This window comes from Leptodactylus fuscus, chromosome 5, assembly GCF_031893055.1.
Source record: "Leptodactylus fuscus isolate aLepFus1 chromosome 5, aLepFus1.hap2, whole genome shotgun sequence".
NCBI classification, from domain to species: Eukaryota; Metazoa; Chordata; class Amphibia; order Anura; family Leptodactylidae; genus Leptodactylus; species Leptodactylus fuscus.
Genome location: NC_134269.1, coordinates 48034668 through 48059137, shown reverse-complemented (window position 1 = coordinate 48059137; position 24470 = coordinate 48034668). Strand labels below are relative to the sequence as shown.

General features: G+C 40.7%; 1 protein-coding gene across 2 annotated transcripts in view; it reads right to left on the bottom strand.

Annotated features, from left to right (window-relative positions):
* The window catches only part of ADGRA2 (adhesion G protein-coupled receptor A2), a 128777-nt gene that overhangs the window by 61805 nt on the left and 42502 nt on the right, over positions 1-24470 (bottom strand). Inside the window, exon 2 of one of the 2 annotated variants that reach the window (XM_075273132.1) lies at positions 2411-2482. In XM_075273132.1, the coding sequence (XP_075129233.1) occupies positions 2411-2482 (72 nt within the window). Of the gene's footprint in view, positions 1-2403; positions 2483-24470 lie in introns of those variants that run through there. The other variant, XM_075273133.1, reaches the window with a different exon arrangement.

Sequence of the window (24470 nt, the reverse complement as noted above, 5' to 3'; positions counted from 1 at the left end):
GACATCTGAGCTACCACAATACAAGAAAAGCAGCACAATTCTGAATTTGGACATGAATGGAGAAGAAAACAGATTTCAAACTATTTACAATGTTACTCAATATTTTCTGTCTCAAATTCAGAAGAAAAAAAAATCTGTTTTGAAGCCATTGCAGGAATGCTTGTAGCTTAATAGAGCCCTGTGTGATTATGGCTGTGGAGGGTTGTTGGCATGCTACCCCTTAGACACTTCACTTCATACATCAAACAAAATTACCCTTCCCGCCCCCTGATCTTGCAGCTGGAACCTATAACTGGGCTCCCTCTGGCTCTAAGGGACAAAATAAGCCTTCTGCTTTCCCCAATTTCTGCATAAATACATATAAGCCACAGCTCTGCTATAAATCTTGGTCTCATTACAGGCGGTCAGGCTATAAAGATTCCTATTGCTGGCAGATAAGAGGGATCTGTTCTGGTGCCCCAGCAGGCAGTACAGTGCAGGCACTGATGATACAAACAATTAACTCCGTGTGTGGAGATTCCAACATCATGCAGGTCCTCCATCACGTTCTCAGGCTTACCATGAGAAGCCACATTTACAGGGTGAATGAATAGTTCAGTGTTAACAAGTGTTTCCCATCGGAGGAAGAGTTACAAGGACACTTTTGGGAATAACCCGCATTACGGGACTGTAATCAGCATTTACAATCCTGGACCAATATTCTTATAAATGAGAGCAAAGTCATCCGAGAAAAAGGAGGGTATTCTATAGGAGACTGGTCCTGGTGTTTATAGAGGAGGGAGATTTATGTCGTCTACTACTACAGATTTCTGGAACAAAGTCTTCATAGTGTGGTATACATACTGGCAAGATGTCAAGTCTAGTACTGGTCCTTTTCTCAAGCCCTAATGTCCAACTTGATCTTTCCATCATTTATAATATTTTCTGCTGCATTTATGTTCCCACAGACCGTGCTCTGTTATGGACTTGACGGTCCCATAAACGGTTGGAGTAATCTAGTGGGGCTTCAGACTTTTTCTCCAACCTCTATAATATTTAGCTATTATCTATCTATCTATCTATCTATCTATCTATCTATCTATCTATCTATCTATCTATCTATCTAACTAATATCTCTGTATATCTATCTATCTCCTATCTATCTATCTATCTATCTATCTATCTATCTATCTATCTATCTAATATATCTCTCTGTCTATCTATCTAATATCTATCTATCTATCTATCTATCTATCTATCGAATAACTATCTATCTACATATCTATCTATCTATCTATCTATCTAATAACTATCTATCTAATATCTATCTATCTAATATCTCTCTGTCTATCTATCTAACTAATATCTCTCTATCTATCTATCTATCTATCTATCTATCTATCTATCTATCTATCTATCTATCATCATTTCCATCCCTATTCCCTTATACAGCACCATCACATTCCGCAATGCTTTACAGATATTGTGAATATTGACATATGTTGGCAGGGAGGTTGTTCCCGCCATCTTGGAGAACTAAGCACAGATCTTCTGTGGATGTAGGCTTGCTCCAATCCTTCTGTCCCTTCATGTAATCCCAGACAGACTGGATGATATTGAGATCAGGGTTCTGTGTAGGCCATATCATCACTTCTAGGATTCCTCCTCCAAGGGCAAAGGTTACACCAAATATTGATGGGATTTTCATTTCTCTTTTGTTCATTCATTTCATTTTGTTACTTGACAATTAAACTATTAACACTTCTATTTCTGAAAGCATTCTTACTTTGCAGCAATTGTCTAAAACTTTTGAACAAGACAATCTCTATTCCTCTCTTAACTAATAATAATAATAATAATAATAATAATAATTATTATTATTATTATTATTATTATAGCAATCAAATAATAGCTTTTTAATGAATTAGAGGATCTTTACTGCTTTTGATTGACCATGGCTGTCAGCCATTTATAAAGGAGTAGAAAACGGAACAGGAGTCGGGGAAGGGAAAAATTGAGAAGTAATCAGGGCATTTGGAGCAACACTGTTGCTCCAAAGAGCTCGTTTGCATATTGAGAAAACTGAATTTTACAACAGAAAAAGCACCAAAATACCATTTGATTCAGGTGATCCTAAACTGCCTATCTCCAGGGCTGAGTTGATATATTGGGTTGTAGTCATAGACGTTAGAGACGAGCGAAAACTGTTCGTATCAGCCGATCCGAACAGCACGCTCCCATAGAAATGAATGGAAGCACCTGTGACGCCGGCCTGCCACCGGCAAAGTCAGCGTCACAGGTGATTCCATTCATTTCTATGGGAGCGTGCTGTTCAGATCGGCTGATCCGAACAGTGTTTGCTCATCTCTAATAGACGTCTTTTATTTGACACACAGTATGTGATGTATAAAGATGACAACCTACTACTTACAGCCTCTCCAGGTCCACAAGTCCATAAAATGAGCTATTCTTCAATATAGTAATCTTATTATTGCTGAGGATCCTGTAAAAGAAGAAGAGGTAGAAAATCTATTAGCTGAATATATAACATAATATCAAATATTCACAGAAGTCAGAACTGAAGACACTAATATACTAATATAATCAAATCTTCACCTTTAATAATAACCAGCTATAACACAGTGAGTCAAGGGCAAATACATAAGAACAGCGCCGTATCAAGCGGACATACAGTCCTATGAAAAAGTTTGGGCACCCCTATTAATCTTAATCATTTTTAGTTCTAAATATTTTGGTGTTTGCAACAGCCATTTCAGTTTGATATATCTAATAACTGATGGACACAGTAATATTTCAGGATTGAAATGAGGTTTATTGTACTAACAGAAAATGCGCAATATGCATTAAACCAAAATTTGACCGGTGCAAAAGTATGGGCACCCTTATCATTTTATTGATTTGAATACTCCTAACTACTTTTTACTGACTTACTGAAGCACAAAATTGGTTTTGTAACCTCAGTGAGCTTTGACCTTCATAGCCAGGTGTATCCAATCATGAGAAAAGGTATTTAAGGTGGCCAATTGCAAGTTGTTCTACTATTTGAATCTCCTCTGAAGAGTGGCATCATGGGCTACTCAAAACAACTCTCAAATGATCTGAAAACAAAGATTGTTCAACATAGTTGTTCAGCGGAAGGATACAAAAAGCTGTCTCAGAGATTTAACCTGTCAGTTTCCACTGTGAGGAACATAGTAAGGAAATGGAAGACCACAGGGACAGTTCTTGTTAAGCCCAGAAGTGGCAGGCCAAGAAAAATATCAGAAAGGCAGAGAAGAAGAATGGTGAGAACAGTCAAGGACAATCCACAGACCACCTCCAAAGAGCTGCAGCATCATCTTGCTGCAGATGGTGTCACTGTGCATCGGTCAACTATACAGCACACTTTGCACAAATAGAAGCTGTATGGGAGAGTGATGAGAAAGAAGCCGTTTCTGCATGTACGCCACAAATAGAGTTGCCTGAGGTATGAAAAAGCACATTTGGACAAGGCAGCTTCATTTTGGAAACAAAAATTGAGTTGTTTGGTTATAAAAAAAGGCGTTATGCATGGCGTCCAAAAAGAAACAGCATTCCAAGAAAAACACATGCTACCCACTGTAAAATTTGGTGGAGGTTCCATCATGCTTTGGGGCTGTGTGGCCAATGCCGGCATCGGGAATCTTGTTAAAGTTGAGGGTCGCATGGATTCCACTCAGTATCAGCAGATTCTTGAGAATAATGTTCAAGAATCAGTGACGAAGTTGAAGTTACGCCGGGGATGGATATTTCAGCAAGACAATGATCCAAAACACCGCTCCAAATCCTCAGGCATTCATGCAGAGGAACAATTACAATGTTCTGGAATGGCCATCCCAGTCCCCAGACCTGAATATCATTGAACATCTGTGGGATGATTTGAAGCGGGCTGTCCATGCTCGGCGACCATCTAACTTAACTGAACTTGAATTGTTTGTCCAAAATACCTTTATCCAGGATCCAGGAACTGATTAAAAGCTACAGGAAGCGACTAGAGGCTGTTATCTTTGCAAAAGGAGGATGTACTAAATATTAATGTCACTTTTCTGTTGAGGTCCCCATACTTTTGCACCGGTCAAATTTTGGTTTAATGCATATTGCACATTTTCTGTTAGTACAATAAACCTCATTTCAATCCTGAAATATTACTGTGTCCATCAGTTATTAGATATATCAAACTGAAATGGCTGCTGCAAACACCAAAATATTTAGAACTAAAAATGATTAAGATTAACAGGGGTGCCCAAACTTTTTCATAGGACTGTATCTTGTAGAGATGTGGTCAAGTAAGTTGTACTCTCAATGGTGGTATCCTATCCTCTTTAGAGTTGGTGGGACTCCAAGTTAGTATCCTCATAAACGCTATGCTCACCCTAGACCAATATATATATATTTGCCACCAGAAGGGCAGTTTTCTTTATACTGCTGATATTCAAGTTATCTTTTATACATGTGTCACCAGGCATGAGATAATGTCTTACATTGTGCATACCGTAATGATCCCACTGTATCCCATATGGCTCTCATATATGATCCACAGGAGTCACCTAGTGCCATCTACATATACATAGCACAGTAACTCTGACCATACTACTGTATACAGTCCTGAATGCTAAACCTAATAGGTATTACAATGGAGCAGTCAGACCATTGTGTTAGTTCCACAGACATAATAATTACTTTTAATAGCCATGACATAGCACAGATGATTAATGATAACCTATAGCCGGCCTCATATAGACTCAGCAGACAAGATATAGCCCTTGTGTATGGGGAATGTGTAGTGTTGGCTCAGTAACGTGCTATTGAGTGTTTGGCTCATGACTTCTTGTTATAGTTCAAAGGACTGGACTGAACCCGGCTTTACACAGCCAAAATTCTCATATGTTTTATAAGACATACGGAACAACACAATTTTCCCCACAAGTCACACATAGCTTGCACCAGCACATACATCTGCATGCTATTCTCATTCCAGCAACCATGATATACAGTACAATATAATGAGAGCGATGTTTTATGCAACAATTTACCAACTAGAAACAACAAATGCAGAAAAGCTACAATGTAGCAGATAAAAAATATACACTAGGGAACTGCATAATATCAGATCCCACACTTACTCGCTCCTTTTCTATTGCTTTCCTGTAGCCTAGTGGTTGTACATGCAGAATATGGGTTTCCTAGGGTAAGTAGTCCTGGAGCACTGGATGGGGCATTTCTGATAACATGGTAGGGTGTTGCTATTTATGCATTTCCTTAAAGGAATATCCTATTAGGGCTCAGGACCTATCATAGTACATGCACATTATAGCATCCCTCAGCTTGGGACCGCTTCTCTCTGGGACCTATGGCTGAAGTTACAGCCGGCTCCCGGTTTCAGCAGCTGTGCAATTTCGTGCAGCTTCTGAAATCTGCTTGGATGTAGCCGTACGTCCTTGCAGATCTAGACAACCACCTTCCGGATGTAAAAACCCAATGGGTGGTCGGGAAGTGGTTAAACTGGTTTTCTGGGCAAAAAATGTTTGTTTTTTTTAGAAAAAAAGGTCTGTTAGTGCTATTAATGGGTTAATAAATGCACCCATATACCTCTAACTGTGTTTTGAGTGATTTCTGGGTGTCTCTGAGAGATCCTGGTATTCATCCATACCAATACTACTATTTGTCTACGCTTAGTTCATATGCACTACAAATCAGGAAAAAAAATAGCCTTCGATAGACATATAAATCTTTCCAGTTAGCAGAAAATGACATTTTTGGCACATCCAGAACTGACGCTAGCAGCAATGATCATCACGTGTCACTGTGATATTATCACTCCGCCATTATTTCAGTGTAGTTGGCGGTGAGAGAGATGATTATGGAACGGGAAGAAAGGAATTGTCCCTTAACTTTGGGTCCAAACATACATTGAATGGTCCTTTATTACAGGAACTTGCACTCAATGTAGGTGGAGTTTTACAAGTGCCAGCACTTATCCTACTTCCTGTCATTACAGAAAATCACAATGCTGGGTCAGGGGTCCCGGAAAATTCAGCTGGAACTGAAAATGGAATTCAGCAGGGGCAGCAACCTCTTAAAATAACAGTGCAAAGGAAATAACATTGTATGGCGATGAAGAGGGCACCTAGAAGGACTTCCCTTTTTTGAAGCATTGTGTAGTGTTCTGGGATTTACCTATTGCAATGGTCTCCACACTATGATTGTGTAGATGCGGCAAAACTACAACTCCCAGCATGCTGGATATTGTAGTATCACATAAGATGAAGAAGACTGCTCTGATGAACCATTAGAAAATTCCTATAAATGTATGTTACACATATAAAAGATAGACATATACATTGGGATTAAAGAGTTGGAAGGTCCAACTGTCCTGTGTAGCGGAGTTGAATTTGTCATTTTGTTCAATTTATCCTGATATTTTGAGTATAAAATTGCAAGGAAACCTAATACATTATCAGAACCTAGGCAAGTGCATTTATAAAGATCCTGGAACGCAAAGACGACTTCAAATATTCTTTAAATTTTATAGATTTTATTATAGCTTTTTTATAAGAAGACTTCAGCTGCTGCTGAACCTCTTAGTCATCCTACTAATATTATAAATGTGAAAGTTTAGATGTTTGTGTGCTTGGATGTTTGTTCCTTGATCACGCAAAAACGGCTGAACGGATTGAAATGAAATTTGGCACATAGATAGTTTGTAACCTCGATTAAAATATAGGCTACTTTTTATCCCGGTAAATGACATGGCTTCACGACTGTTATGAATTTATGTTCACATACTATAATGCACTGCTCTTACAGCAGCTTATCTCAGCCACTTCTGTTATCTCTATGTGTAAACACTCAGACCCTAGAGTATAATAATCGGAGACCCAAGAGGGGATACAAACATGAAAAAGCACTGTTACTCACCAATCTCTGGCTCCGCTGCAGTCTTCCATTGTGCGGGCCAAGTGACGTCAGGGACGTCATACAATGATGCCTGTACAGAGCATGGAGAGGTAAGTAACAGTGTTTGTTATGTTCCCTTACCTCTCCCGGGCCTCCAATCATTATACTCGGGGGTCTGTAAAGACCCCCGAGTATAATAGTACTTGTGGGGCCCGCGGCATCACTTACTGATTCCGGTCCCTGCCAGGATCAGTAAGTAAATAGGGCCCGTTACCGGCTGCAGTAACTCCAACCGGTAACGGCCTATTAAGAAAAAAAAACACCACATGGGTAGCAGCTGTCGCCGTGCCCCTAATGTCCTGGGCCCTGTGGCACCCACTACCCCTGCTACCCCGGTAGTTACGCCACTGTCTATAGACGTATCAATTAAAAATTTCCACAAATGTGTGTTATATGTGGATTAATATAACACCCACTCTGTGTTATAAGAATATTAGGTGTCACCTAGGAGTTTTAGACCCTAATAATAACCCTAAAAGTGCCAGTTTAGGATATGTTCACACGGACGTTTTTGCAGGCGCTTTTTGACACGGAATCCAGACTCAAAATCCGCCTGCAAAAAAGGCTCACTTTTTTTCCCCGCTAGCAATTTTTTCAGCTGACTCAGCCGCAGTATCCGCGGTGCAAGACTCGCTCCCGATTGCTGGTGCACTGCATTGGCCTCCTGTTGCGGCTAGCCGCACGGTTAACTCACACGGCAGAAAAGGTTTCCGCTGTATGAACTAGCCCTTAGAAGGACAATTTGGAAAATGGAAGCAGGGATATGAGTGGTTGCCATGGACAACTAGGCCACTTTCCTTCATACCTGTTTTGATACATTTGCCCACTTTTAATTACAATACACAGTTACCGATATTATATAATTAATTAGTTGTATTATTTGTTATATATTTACTTTCATAGGAATTCAATCAGTAATTTTTTACTGAGGATCTTTATGGCCTCTGTCTGACCTTGGTTGTCGAGTCAGGGTCATATTCAGTGATTTGTGGGTCTCATCACTAAACCCCCAAAATCAGGATCCTGGGCCCCTTGTTCCTGTTGACTGTACTTGACTGTTGTTGTCATCCCCATTGAATGAAGCAGCAGGGTGCATATGTGAACACGGCTCTATTCACTGTGGTCATGCAGTGAGGAGGAACGAGGGCTTCTCACCCCTATTCTGTAGATCGGCGGGGGTTCCAGCTATGGGATCCTAAGTTTTCAGACTTGTTCCAAGCCCTTTTGGGTCTGTCCTGGCTTCATCCAGGACTGTTCCCTTTCCAATCTGGTTCTTGGAAAAATAATGGGGCTGTATACCACATAGGTAAGCCATTTTTACCCCTTTTCGTTTCAATTCTTACTCCCTATCCTAGGGTAATACACGTTAGGAGATGTAAAGGGAGACCAACTAGAAATGCTCAATTTCCAAGAAAAGATATCCTACATGAAAAGGGGTCAATGGTGACTGCAAGTGACAAGATGGTTAACCCTTTACCAGCATAGGCTATGCCATTCGGTCTCTGATAAGCAGTTCCCCAGGTACTCGAGTTCCCCCTATCTCCAATCTAACAAACATCTCCCTCCAGCAGAAAGAGGAGGCAGAAGCCAGCAGCAGGTTCAAGAACCCGGGCATTCATGCACAAGTTCATTAAAGCTTTTTTAATGAGCAATTAGTGCTTGTGGGGACACAAGCTAATGGGGTCAAGACTCTGTCTTTATGTGTTGGCTCCCTGACTGCTCCAGGCTGGGCACATTCCTTCATTTAACCCATGCTAGGACAGAGACAGCGTAAAATAATGGTTCACTACATCTAATATCTGCCCTCTCCCAAGTAATTCTGCATAGAAAATAATACATTTGACTATATCCAGCAAGACGTGCAGGAAAAAGGCAGGCGTGTTAGGATAACATTGGTGAATCAGCATGCAACGGCTATGTCTGAGGGCTCTTGACCTTACATCTTCACAGGAAGCTGCCTGAATAGCTATCCACAGAATTAACTCTTTTTTGGGGAAAAAAAGTCCATTATAGGATGAGTGTTAAAGGGAATGGGCCCACTGGCGAAGAAGCAGGAAGGGTTAATGAGGATTTGAAAATGCGAAAGCATCCAAACATCTGGATGTTGATCATCTGGAAGTAATGGGCCAATGATCTGACAGTTCGGCCAAAGGGGATAAAAGATAATCACGACTACAGTAATTCATCATGACCGGTTCTGATTTCTGGATTGTTTTTCGTCAGGAATTGAGCAAGAGAAGTTGTCAGGAGAGCAAGATAATGAAGGTGGGCCGATCTGAGCCGCAGAAAAACTTCTACTTGTGACATATTACAGGATCCATTACTATATTCAATGGAAGGAATGAAACTTGGATTTGTAGAAAAACACAAATCATCTTGTAAGTGGGTAAAACTTTATATAGAACCGGAATGGTATATACGTCTACATTGTGAGGGCTGCTTCTTATCTACTACTGCTGGTGTGTCAGCTTATACTGCAGTTCTAGTATTCTCTTCACACTCATCACTATAAGTACTACCAAGATAGGATAGTGCTTGAAACTCATCAAGTCATGATATGTCCTAGATGGATACTTTTAACATGCCATAATACATGCAGGGGTGAAATTTGACAAGGTGCGGTGAATGATTTGCACCAAGGTCCAGTAGCGTTAGAGAGCCCATAAGGTGTTTCTTTCCAATATGAGGAAACCGGGACTATACACAATACATTACAGGTGGGGGCCTGGACAAATTTTCCACTGGGGCCCATGAGCTTCTGAGTAAATGTGTCTGCTAAGGGTCACCTGGTCACATGACATGGATTGCAAAAAGTAGTAGTAGTAGTACGGCCCCTTCACACGGCGTAAGCGCGCCGTTAATTTAGACACGTATAAACGTGTCCAATCGCGGCGCTTCAAAACAGAACCCATTGATTTCAATGGGAAGTGCGCGTATATCGACATATACGCGCGTTTCCCATTGAAATCAATGGGCTCTGTTTTGAAGCGCCGCCCTCGGACACGTGTATACGTGTCTAAGTGAGCGGCGTGCTTACGCCGTGTGTAGGGGCCCATAGTCTGTCAATGTAGCATGCAGCCACAAAGGACATCAAACATTGAAGGGCTTGATACTACAATGTGACTATGACCTAGTGCATAGTAAAAAGGTACATTTATGGATACTAATCAGTGCCGAGAGCATTTTCAGGCCTATATAAGTGTAACAAATAATAAAATCTGCACCGCAGGGTCAGGAAATCTTTAGCGCTATGATTATACTACTGGACCTTTCATGTACAACTTCCTTATGACTCCCATAGTAGACTATTACTAGTCCTAAAACAGTAGAATAAACTCACATATCAAGGAGCCGCCACATCTAAAAAACCACAGCATAAACCTCACCTCAATACAGTATACAATTTCTTTGAGCCATTTTGTTGCAACGAACAGAGCGGTCTTTGTTGAAGAAGATGCTCCTAGAATATTGCCTATAGGAAAACCATACATTCTCTGCCAGAATATGAAGAACTATGAAGCTGTTATTCATACAAAATCCTATGTAGAAGAGATGTCAGACTGAAAGCTCTAATGCAAAAGTTAAGGCTATATTCACATAACTGTTGACTTTCAATGGCAAAGTTGAGTCCGTAAAAAAGGAGTGGTTTATCCAATCTGTGAAATAGTAGAAAATGCTAGTTTTTCATGGATCACGGGTAACACTCACCCAAGAAGTAGTGTGGATAGAGCCTAAGAGTGAGCAGAAAATTAATGTCAAAGGCATCCTGGACCCTTCATTCTATGTATTGTCATGGGTCTCAGACATCAGAACCCTACAAATTATAAAATTATGGAATGTCCTAGCGATGGGATGTAGCCCTTGAAAATCTAGGATCGTAGGTAGGTAGGTAGGATTACACAACAGCCACAATGACAATCACTGCTCCACCTTAAGGGGAGTCTGTCATCAAACTTCCTAAAATGTGGACGGCATGGTAATAATCTCCCAATTCTGACAAACAGCTGGTTTTACCTGGAAAAGCTGCAGGCGGCCAGGCAGTTTCATGGCAGAAGATGCAGATAAATGGTAAATGGTTATCCATGTAATACAGGATGACTGGGATCTACCATAATGGGGTCCACTCTTATAGATTTGCTCTCCATTCTGGCTCATATAAGGGGGTCCCAAGTGCAAATCCTTCCTCTGTGATGTGAATATAGTTAACAAGGCGCATAGTCCCAGTTTGTCATCATGAGATGCATGAGAGCCTGTTTAATAATAGTCACAATGAATCCATCCAGTACCACCATAATGACAACCACAGAAGCCACGTACAGAGACTTACAATTAAAGCTGCGTTCACATCTTTGTTGGAGGCTCTCCTAATACCATCTGTTACAGATTCAGTAAAAAATGCCAAATAAAGCACTGTGGCTTATGGAAACCCAACCAATCTCATTTTCGTCAATCGGGTCCATTAGGTGATGTTTGTGAAATAAATTCAGCAATTCCGGTAAGTTCATTATTCCTACCATATTACAGAACAGAACAAAGGAAATAACATGGCTGCAGACTCAGTAGGCCAAACCTCTGACTCCTCTATTATTCCACAGCCCAACTCTGAATCTAATTCATTATAAAATTAGTGTTCAATTCCTAAGACAGTAAATATGCAACACACTATGTAATAACTGTATAATATACCGTATATACTCGAGTATAAGCCGACCCGAATATAAGCTGAGGCCCCTAATTTTACCACAAAAAACTGGGAAACTTAGGGGCCACACGGTGGCTCAGTGGTTAGCACTGCAGCCTTGCAACACTGGAGTCCTGGTGTTCAAATCCCGCCATGGGCAAAAAACCATCTGCAAGGAGTTTGTATGTTCTCCCCGTGTTTGCATGGATTTCCATCCCATATTCCAAAAAAAGACATACTGATAGGGAAAAATGTACATTGTGAGCTCTATGTGGGGCTCACAATCTAGATTTAAAAAAAAAAAAAAACTGGGAAACTTATTGACTCGAGTATAAGCCGGGGGGGGGGAATGCAGCAGCTACTGGAAAATTTCAAAAATTAAAATGGTTGGAGTTTTTGGGTGCAGTAGATGCTGGGTGCTAGGAAAGGGGAGGGGGTGTTTTGGTTGTCTGTCTGCCCCTTCCCTGAGCTTGAGGACTGGGTTTTTTTTCCCCCACTTGTGGTTCAGCCTGGCTGAATATAGGGACAATGTGCTCCCATAGCAGGGGACACCACCGTACACATGGAATGACTACCACATTGCCCTCTATAACTGCGCAGTCACATTACCTATAATAAATCAGAATAATAATTTAACCAGTCCTTGGCCATTCCTTACAGTGTCAGTGTATGCTGTTTCTTGCAGTCACTAAGGTAGAGGATTATGTCTGAAAATTCCAGAATATAAACATATAGCATAATCCCTAATCTCACGACAACTTTTTGTGGGAATGTCCGACATGACCTCCTATCAGCTGATTCCTACTAATATGTGACCTTTACAGTTTATTAAACACATGGAATGAAATACTTATCCACCTTTCCCAGGGCTACAGAAGAAAGTATTCCTATGCACATTACCATTGTGTCTCATACTAATATATGATCCAAGGCTATAAATGTAAATGAAATCACTGTGATAGATACTATAATGCCAGGCAAGACAAGCAGACAACTGGTGCTGAAACTTAACATTTACTATCGATACTGACTATAAACCTAATACAAAACTAGTCTAAGACATCCAATAAGGGGCCCAAGGTTTACATGTCATATATATATATATATATATATATATATATATATATATATATACACTGTATACATATATATCTTTGCTCCCATGTATCAAGACATCTTGGGTATCTTGGGTCTCCTTATGATAGATGGAGATTATTATTCATTTTCAATTAATCGCCATTTTTTTTCTCCTCCCCATGAGCAAAAAGTAGAAACGTGTGGGTGAAATATTATCTGGCTTTTTTTTTTTTGTAAAGCTTTACATTAGTTTATACCATTATTATTATAACATTGCAATTTAATAAAAACATAAAAAAATAGACTACAATAAAGCAAATGACCTATAGGAGTGATCGCACTTTGCCTATAAGCATCCATAATACTGCAGGAGTCACAAAGTGTTTCCCCTCTACATTTCTGGAGATTCATCCGGGACTACAATATACAGTCCAAAATGACGAGGGTCATGATATAGACCGCTGTGTGAAGTAATGCTACAATAGGTACAATGGCAAGAATTTATAAAGGCTTATTCAATTCCCTGCTGGCGCAAAATAGTTACACCAAAATTATGTTATTATTATTATTATTATTATTATTATTCAGGTTCTGTCCTCTTAATAATTCGGTTTCATTTTGAGAAGTCCAATGTGCAACAAGTGGCCCCAATTTAATCCAAAGATGCTTGGACCACTTGTACGCCAGATTGCCCACTTACGTTCTTTACAGAAATGCCCTCAATGGGGCATATAGATGAAGACTAGTGTTATGTCAGTCTTCATAGCCCCTGAGCCAGGTTGAGGGTGCAACTTATACACGACGAGACCCAAGCATCGTTATACATGAGGCATGCTGTATAGTTCACCGATGATCTATGCCAGATTTCTGGTGCAAATGATATTAAAGCTACCCTGCTTGATTTCGACCACAGCACCTTTTCGAGAAGACTGATCTCTGACTAACATAACCCCCAGGTCTTACATGTAAAAGTACCCATGGATAATAATATAGGACTAGATGATGTTAATAGTACTATAAGACAGAATCCCGTTTCTCCCCCTAGGCCTCAGCCCTTGTTTCATTTCACATTCTGCAATATCTTCAGAAATTTGTGGCTCTCAAAGGGTCCGCAAGGCAAAGTTTGTGGCAGGACCCACCATACAAAATCCACCACAGACATATTTCTGTCGCCAGCAGAAAGATTTCCTGCTCCGATTCACTTTGATGGGAAGTTCAGGGGAATCTGTAGAAAGACTGCCCAGGAAAATTCTTTATTTTTGCTTATTTTTTCATCTACTTTACATCTGACTCCTATTGAAATGAATGGGCAAAAATTCTGCTGTGTGATCCTGCTGTAAGGGATCAGTATATGGATTCTCGCTATATCCAACCTATTGATCGTAATTAGTGTTGAGCAAATAGTATTTGGCGAATACCTAGCTCCCATAGGAATGCGTGTTAGCGGCTGGCAAATCTTCGCTGCACTTAACCCCTTGGTGTTCGGCCGCTTCCACGCATTCCTATGGGAGCGAGGTATTCAACAAATAGTTTTGAATACTGTTCGCTCAACACTAATCGAAATGCAACAAAGATCTGTATATGGAGAACCTTAGAATGTTAGGCAAAGATGTTACAGTAAGGAATGAAGGAACACAACAGCTCTTTAAGACTAAAGGGATTATTGTCTGATCTTGTCATTGTCACTCATATACTCAAAGACGTTTGCTGCCATGTATTCAAACATGTTTCTCCTCTTAGCCCCAAATACGTTGGACTTTTGGGTTCAGCCATCCAACTAATGTGCATGTGGCCTCCTGACTCTTCCCTGACCGATTTTGTTGGGGAAAAGAAGAACGGAGGACACTGATTTTCAATGCCTGATCCTTTTATCCTGGCTGGGGATAAGCGACCACCAGAGGCGTTAGCATCCAGCAGCCATCTCTGACATGTATGGGCACTTTAGGCAGCAAGTAATGACAATGCCTGGGATGATTACAAGTAATATGGTGGCCAGAATATCACTAACATAAGGGGTAGGTCAGGATCTTTGTTATGAACAATGGAGAGGTGATAAGTCAGAATGGCCTTAAAGGGGTTGTCCCACGTCGCATACTCACCACTCTTTGCTGCAGTAAATTCTTCTGTCTTCCGGCTTTGTTGCGTCATTGGTGGGCGGGGTTACATATGCAAAGCCAGCAGCGAGAAGTCGTCGCTTCTATGCCGCTGGCCCTGCGTGTGCGCTGCCGATGCACTAGGCATCGGACGTACAGCCTTCACAATGTAATACAGACCCGGCATCCACGGTAATAGAGAGGTGGATGCCGGGGAGTGTAGACGCCGGCACAGGTGAAGCCAGCAGCGGCAGGAGCGATGCTGCTATTCCGCTCCTCCGCCCCCCCTCCTCCCCTCCGGAATATCAGCATCGCTCCTGCCGCTGCTGACTTCACCTGTGCCGGCGTCTACACTCCCCGGCATCCGCCTCTCTATTACAGCGAATGCCGGGTCTGTATTGGTGGCCCCTTCCCCCCTCCAGGCTCACTCCCGTGCACTTAGCCCCTCCTCCCTCCCCCCTCAGAGCAGCAGATACATCACTTGACTTATGACCAGATAAGTCAAGGGATGTGTAAAAAAAAATGAATAAAGTAAGATAGTGGACAAACAAAGCAGTTTTGCTGAAGCGTTGTATTTAGGAAAAGTCTTACATTCACATTATCAAGCAGTATAGATAGGATCCTTGTGATGGGACAACCCCTTTAAATATCTCAATTGGCTCGCCCATAGGACATGAGACATCTTTAAAGACATTCAGACTAGGTCTAATTATCCACAGTCCGGTCCTCAGCTTTACATTGCTATTCCTGAAGGAGGATAATGGCCATATGTAATACAGATGGGAGCCATTATATTATTAGAAATACATAATATAGTTCTGCACCATTGAATGCTTTCTTCTCTCATAACTATTACAAGCCAAGCCCCAGACTTAACATAATAGCGAGCATTAAGTAAGTATAAAGCACGCGGCAGATTAATTCCATCTGCACCACACAGATCTGTCCTGCATTAATACCTTGACAGATTTAAAGTGACACCTCCGCTCACCGACTCATATATATGGTCATAGAAAGGCAGATTCTGTCACTGCTTATGAAAAGAGCAAATTGTGGGCCTCTAAAACAGCAGATTCATAGGCCGGCCTCTGAAGTGGTTCCAGATTGTGTCTAGACACAAATAAAGGTAATGGGGCAGGTTAAAGGGAGGATAGTCGGCTTGTCCGATGTCCGTTGAAAATGTATGAGCCCCTCCCAAGTCAACACTAGGACCTCAGGTTTAGTATGAGAATTACAATGAATTTAGATGATGTAACACAGCCGCGTTTGACGTTTGACACAATTCAATGTGATATCACCATGTTCTATCTGTGGTCTGGCATGCAAATTCCCCCTGCTGGTCTCTACCAGGCCACAATAACATAAATGGCTCTAAATATAAACTAATACATTCATAAAGAAACAAATAGGAACAGATAGGAAAAATAATAAAAAGTAATATATTCGTTATATATATATATATATATATATATATATATATATATATATATATATATCATAATTATTATTAATTTGATTTTTATCCAGCATGACCCGATAAAGACAAAGTACCTCAAGACAGTCTCTTCCAAAGAGCGCTCTCATTAACAGGGATAGTCAAAAGCTAGTTCCATGAAGTGATTTATGCCATAGAATAGCCATATAAACAGAATACGCCAACTAAACAGTGTAAGCCTCCTAGCTACAGCATCTCTACCTCCATCTAAGAAGTGGTCTGGACTTCAAGGAATGAGCAAAAACAGAGGCTTAGTCTGATTCTGGAACTGAACAGGAGCTTTCTATCAAAATCTAAGCACGTTATTCACATCAGTGCCAGTCAGTACTTCTCTATATATGTCCTGCATGATCATGAGGCTTTTTCTGAGTGAAAGAGAGACAGTTACGGAGCAGATTTTCCTTTAGTAACTGAGAGCAGTATCTGACATGTAGCCACCACCGATCACCTCAGGAAGAACTCCAAATAAAGCGTGCAGAGGGAAACTCCTAAAAGTGCAGGTTAAAAGTCATGTAAGTACCAAAAATAGTGTGAACCTTCAGATATGCAAACATGACAGGGGTTCTTAAAAGTCAAACGACAGGTTCGCTTTAAGCAGATCTTATGCCCTATCATTTAAAAAGTTATAACAAAATGCCCAATGAGCCTCAGGGTTATAGAACATATTCAGCTCTGCTGCATTTCATGCGATAATCTATTAACTTTTCTAGACTCTACCTGGGCCCCTGGTCCTCATCATTCATCTCTAAGCCCTGCATATAACATAGTGGGGGATGAGTATATTACATTACATGAGTGAAATTCTCCATTGGTATAATTAGATACATCTGTGATACTGACACATAGCCAAGGATCAGAGGCAGCAAGACACGCCACAGGTTATAACATCCAGCGAAAGTGGCTATATCATACCACATATTACACATATACCACACAATATATACATACAATATAATATATACCTAAATCATGCAACATATACATACACATATAATATACCTATATCATACAACATATACATACACATACAACATATTAGATACCTATATCACACAACATATACATAAACATACAACATATTATACCTATATCACACAACATATACATACACATACAACATATTATACCCATATCACACAACATATACATACACATACAACATATTAGATACCTATAATCACACAACATATACATAAACATACAACATATTATACCTATATCACACAACATATACATACACATGCAAATTATTATACCTATATCATACGACATATACATACAACATATAAAACACCTATATCACACAACATATACAGTACATATACATGCAAATTATTATACCTATATCATAAAACATATACATACACATATATATTATAGCTACATGATACAACATATTATATGTTTAGTAGTTTCTTCAGTCAAGTGTTCTCTCTGTTTCAGAGAAAGTTCGGTGACACCCATTATGGCAGCCATAATGGCTCCCACGAGCTTTGCCAGACTACTCCTAGTAATTTTGCCTAGTCGTGGTGCGATACAGGGACAGGGGTTATATCACTGCCAAAACAGGCAGACTGGTTGTTCAAAAGTCAGGCGATGTGAGTGAGAACTGTGCTCTAATTTCAGCCATATTGTTTGTTGGTAAGCTACCTCGGAAAGAAGTATAATGCTATTTAAACAGCTGTATTTAATAGACCAGTAAGAGCTAAAGATGCTGCTGGTTTCTGCGCTGATCACAAGGATGGGGTGCTTAGTTCTCCATTTTGGATTCTGCGGTGGTCAAACAAAATGCACCTCCTCTACATTAATGTCAAAGGTACTGGAAATCCCACAAAGGGGGCAGGGGTACGCTTGTTCGATCTCCAAAACACCCCCTTTCTTCTGATTTCTGGTGGCGAACCCGACCCGATCTGCAACTTATCTGCATTGCTAAGATAATAAAATCTCTTTAAATCGGGCCCCACATGATGTAAACGCCACAGCAAAAACTTCGCAGTTTACAGGATGGGTCTAACAAATCCCATCCATACATTGCAAAAAATGCTGTTTTTGAAAATCGCAGCATGTGAATTATACCTACGGAAATGCTGGCGGTTTCCCTGTAGGTGTAATTGAATTAGAAAGTTGGGAAAAAACACAATAGGATTCTTCCACGGTTTTTCCCATTGCACCTTTCAGATGCAGCTCACTACATGGGGCCTTAGCCTTAAAGGGAATGTCCTTTGGGCGGATTACTTTTATTAGGTATTTCTTCTGTATCCACTCCGTTCATTGGCTCAAAAAAACTGCATTAAAACAGCACAAAAACTTACCATGATAACTGCATGTGTGATTTCAGCCTTAGTTATATGTCATGAACCCAACAGCAATGCAGTATATAATATATACTGACCAAAAGATACTGTACAGATTGTGAATTAACCCCTAACCACAGTCTGTGTAATGTCTGTGACTGCAGCCAGGACTTGCTTTATAAATGATGTATTTAACTTAACATACCTATAAGGTAAATAAAAGAATTAGCCAAAAAGCAGAGAAGAACGTCCTGGAGAGCAGAGGGGACATATGTTCTGTGTCAGAAACGATGGGAACCTATGACAAGTAGAGTCAGAGTGTGGCGCTTAGAGGGGACCTCCATATGTTATAAATAGCTCTTGCTTAGTGTAGTTGTCAACAGTCTGTCCATTAACACCAGGCCACAGCGGTAACTTAACTATAATGTCCTCAGGGTGTATTACTTAAGATAAACACACTGAATGTCTCACAATCTCAATATTTATGCACCGCTTTCAAATTTTCCTTCCATGTTTGGGGAGGGGTCCAGGGTGAAGAGTCCACATGCTGGTGCTCCTCTGCTGGACTAGGCAAGTTTCTTACTGGTTACAACTGGACCCTTTAAAGCTTTGGTATGATCCATGTGGCTTCAAGGTTGAAGATTTTTCCTTTTTTCTATACTGACTCTTTTTCTGACTATCTTTTGTGGATGATGGGGGGGGGGCAGAAGAACCAATTACCCTGATGCTTCCATCACATAAGATATGTGGGGCCACGCAACCATTAGAATTAAACAACTAGAAGTTGAGGGTTAAATAAAAAGTAGAGGGGCTCATATCCAGCATGGTCTTATGGTCTTTACCAACACTGATCCAAACCTCCCAAGTGTACGGGTCTCTATGAGATTGTCATTGAAACAGGTCCCAAAATCGTCCAGACTGGCATATAAAAGTGGACATTGTTAGTTTGTTTTGTGGGTGTTAGGTGGATAAGGGATGAAGCTTAAAAGTGTCTTCAGATTGGCAATACAAATATAGAGAGGTCTGACTGAGCCACGGCCTGTACCAATGGCTATGGAAGAACATTGCTTAACTCTTTCTGCCACTCCAAAAGCACCACGACCTCTCCTCTGAAGACTATAAAGATTGTGGTAGCCATGTCTTGGCAAACCAGAACCCAAAGACACCTATTTTTTTGGTAGGTAAGGGGGCATTCACACGGAGTAACGCGGCGCTGATTTTGGGACAATAACTCGCGTAAGAATCAGCGCTGCAAAACAGAATCCCATTGAGTTCAGTGGGTTCCGTTTTACATGAAATCAATGGGAGGTTTTTTTACCCACTGATTTCAATGTGTACTGCGTGTAAAACGGAACCCATTGAACTCAATGGGATTCTGTTTAGCAGCGCTGATTCTTAGGTGTGTTATCGTGCCAGAATCAGCGCCGCGTTACTCCGTGTAAATGCCCCCCAAGGGTTCTAGGCGTGCAACCTGTACCTCTCGGTTATAAAGGGGTTTTTACTGGTCATAAATGACATACCATCCACGAATGAAGAAGTCAATTTAGGGTTAGAAGACCTTAGGGAGAATTTATTATTGCTTCTATGTCAGAAAACTGGTGTAAAAATGGAAGATCTTTGGCTCAAGTTTCGGATTTGTGCCATAGATGAACCATTTTGTTGTTTTTACGCCTACTCACCAATTTTTAAGAATGTGGGCAGACTTGTCGATCAAAGTAGGCTGGTCAGGAACACTTTGGTCCATCGGATTTACATCACGTCAGAAAAGCAGCAAGAGATATAGCAAAATTCTACACCAGTCCCGGATCGGTGTAGATTTCACTTTTGGTGCAAAGGGCATCCCTTGGTGCACCAGAATAAATTCCTCACCTTTTGTGTAGAGAACTGAATCCATAGACACATATAATGAAATGAAGTGTTACATGAAAAGTAAATGAGAACCAAACATGCTGAAGGCAGGAGGAATCGATGAGTAGCAGTAACCCGTGTGCACAAACACTGAATTAGGAGAAAAATCACTTCCACTAGACCACAGTGTCCCAAACTACAATGTGTAACCACAATTGTCCCTAGCACGCTGACAATTGGCGGCCACCCCAGCAGGACACACACTTGTCCCAGTTTGCCTCATAAGAAAAGATCTCCAGCAGCCATCTTGTGACTGGATTAAAACCGTATGTAAAACAGCGCACATCTGCTTTGTGTTGAGCAGCTGCAGACAGAGGAGATAAGCAGAATTCCAGCACGAGGCCGCTGTGCGCAACCATAAGTCTCAGCATCCAGGAGAGATGTTGAAGGGGGGATGTTCATCATCACAGTATCCTGGCAGCAAAAGGCAGATAAGGGGCCCACAAACAGGAAGATAAAGTGGAACGCTGCAACACTGTATATAGAAATATACTGAAGTAGCAGAGCCAAGTTTGTCATTTGGTACAAGGTCTTATCTGTGGTATTACATTGGAGCGCAGGTAAACTTTATGCATTATTTTAATGAGAACTCGTAAGAATTACTGAAACTTCTAAGTAAATTCCTGCATTCCTGGTCATACAGTCTGACACTGGTGACAATGGTGGAGCGGTGTCAAAATGTGCAGGAGGCGCCCATAACTGGTAATAGCCGCTTGTCAATTTTTTCAGAACTTTTTTGGAGGTATAATAGGGGAAGGGCAAAGCTTAGAGTTCTCAGCAGATGACAAGATGGCCCCAAAAGATACAACACATGGTACTGTGACATCACTGTGTATATTATCCCTGTACTGTGACATCACTGTGTGTATTATCCCTGTACTGTGACATCACTGTGTGTATTATCCCTGTACTGTGACATCACTGTGTATTATCCCTGTACTGTGACATCACTGTGTGTATTATCCCTGTACTGTGACATCACTGTGTGTATTATCTCTGTACTGTGACATCACTGTGCGTATTATCCCTGTACTGTGACATCACTGTGTGTATTATCTCTGTACTGTGACATCACTGTGCGTATTATCCCTGTACTGTGACATCACTGTGTGTATTATCTCTGTACTGTGACATCACTGTGTGTATTATCCGTGTACTGTGACATCACTGTGTGTATTATCCCTGTACTGTGACATCACTGTGTGTATTATCCCTGTACTGTGACATCACTGTGTTTATTATCTCTGTACTGTGACATCACTGTGCGTATTATCCCTGTACTGTGACATCACTGTGTGTATTATGTCTGTACTGTGACATCACTGTGTGTATTATCCTTGTACTGTGACATCACTGTGTGTATTATGTCTGTACTGTGACATCACTGTGTATATTATCCGTGTACTGTGACATCACTGTGTGTATTATCCCTGTACTGTGACATCACTGTGTGTATTATCTCTGTACTGTGACATCACTGTGCGTATTATCCCTGTACTGTGATATCACTGTGTTTATTATCTCTGTACTGTGACATCACTGTGCGTATTATCCCTGTACTGTGACATCACTGTGTGTATTATGTCTGTACTGTGACATCACTGTGTGTATTATCCTTGTACTGTGACATCACTGTGTGTATTATGTCTGTACTGTGACATCACTGTGTATATTATCCGTGTACTGTGACATCACTGTGTGTATTATCCCTGTACTGTGACATCACTGTGTGTATTATCCCTGTACTGTGACATCACTGTGTGTATTATCCCTGTACTGTGACATCACTGTGTATTATCCCTGTACTGTGACATCACTGTGTGTATTATCCCTGTACTGTGACATCACTGTGTATATTATCCCTGTACTGTGACATCACTGTGTGTATTATCCCTGTACTGTGACATCACTGTGTGTATTATCCCTGTACTGTGACATCACTGTGTGCATTACCCCTGTACTGTGACATCACTGTGTGTATTATCCCTGTACTGTGACATCACTGTGTATTATCCCTGTACTGTGACATCACTGTGTGTATTATCCCTGTACTGTGACATCACTGTGTGTATTATCTCTGTACTGTGACATCACTGTGCGTATTATCTCTGTACTGTGACATCACTGTGCGTATTATCCCTGTACTGTGACATCACTGTGCGTATTATCTCTGTACTGTGACATCACTGTGCGTATTATCCTTGTACTGTGACATCACTGTGTTTATTATCTCTGTACTGTGACATCACTGTGTTTATTATCTCTGTACGGTGACATCACTGTGTGTATTATCCCTGTACTGTGACATCACTATGTATTATCCCTGTACTGTGACATCACTGTGTGTATTATCCCTGTACTGTGACATCACTGTGTGTATTATCCCTGTACTGTGACATCACTGTGTGTATTATCTCTGTACTGTGACATCACTGTGCGTATTATCCCTGTACTGTGACATCACTGTGTTTATTATCTCTGTACTGTGACATCACTGTGTTTATTATCTCTGTACGGTGACATCACTGTGTGTATTATCCCTGTACTGTGACATCACTATGTATTATCCCTGTACTGTGACATCACTGTGTGTATTATGTCTGTACTGTGACATCACTGTGTGTATTATCCCTGTACTGTGACATCACTGTGTGTATTATGTCTGTACTGTGACATCACTGTGTATATTATCCGTGTACTGTGACATCACTGTGTGTATTATCCCTGTACTGTGACATCACTGTGTGTATTATCCCTGTACTGTGACATCACAGTGTGTATTATCCCTGTACTGTGACATCACTATGTATTATCCCTGTACTGTGACATCACTGTGTGTATTATCCCTGTACTGTGACATCACAGTGTGTATTATCTCTGTACTGTGACGTCACTGTGTGTATTATCTCTGTACTGTGACATCACTATGTATTATCCCTGTACTGTGACATCACTGTGTGTATTATCCCTGTACTGTGACATCACTGTGTGTATTATCCCTGTACTGTGACATCACAGTGTGTATTATCCTTGTACTGTGACATCACTGTGTGTATTATCTCTGTACTGTGACATCACTGTGTATATTATCCCTGTACTGTGACATCACTGTGTGTATTATCCCTGTACTGTGACATCACTGTGTGTATTATCCCTGTACTGTGACATCACTGTGTGTATTATCCCTGTACTGTGACATCATTGTGTATATTATCTCTGTACTGTGACATCACTGTGTATATTATCTCTGTACTGTGACATCACTGTGTATATTATCTCTGTACTGTGACATCACTGTGTATATTATCTCTGTACTGTGACATCACTGTGTATATTATCTCTGTACTGTGACATCACTGTGTATATTATCTCTGTACTGTGACATCACTGTGTGTATTATCCCTGTACTGTGACATCACTGTGTATATTATCTCTGTACTGTGACATCACTGTGTATATTATCTCTGTACTGTGACATCACTGTGTATATTATCTCTGTACTGTGACATCACTGTGTATATGATCTCTGTACTGTGACATCACTGTGTGTATTATCCCTGTACTGTGACATCACTGTGTATATTATCTCTGTACTGTGACATCACTGTGTATATTATCTCTGTACTGTGACATCACTGTGTATATTATCTCTGTACTGTGACATCACTGTGTGTATTATCCCTGTACTGTGACATCACTGTGTATATTATCTCTGTACTGTGACATCACTGTGTGTATTATCCCTGTACTGTGACATCACTGTGTATATTATCTCTGTACTGTGACATCACTGTGTATATTATCTCTGTACTGTGACATCACTGTGTATATGATCTCTGTACTGTGACATCACTGTGTGTATTATCCCTGTACTGTGACATCACTGTGTATATTATCTCTGTACTGTGACATCACTGTGTATATTATCTCTGTACTGTGACATCACT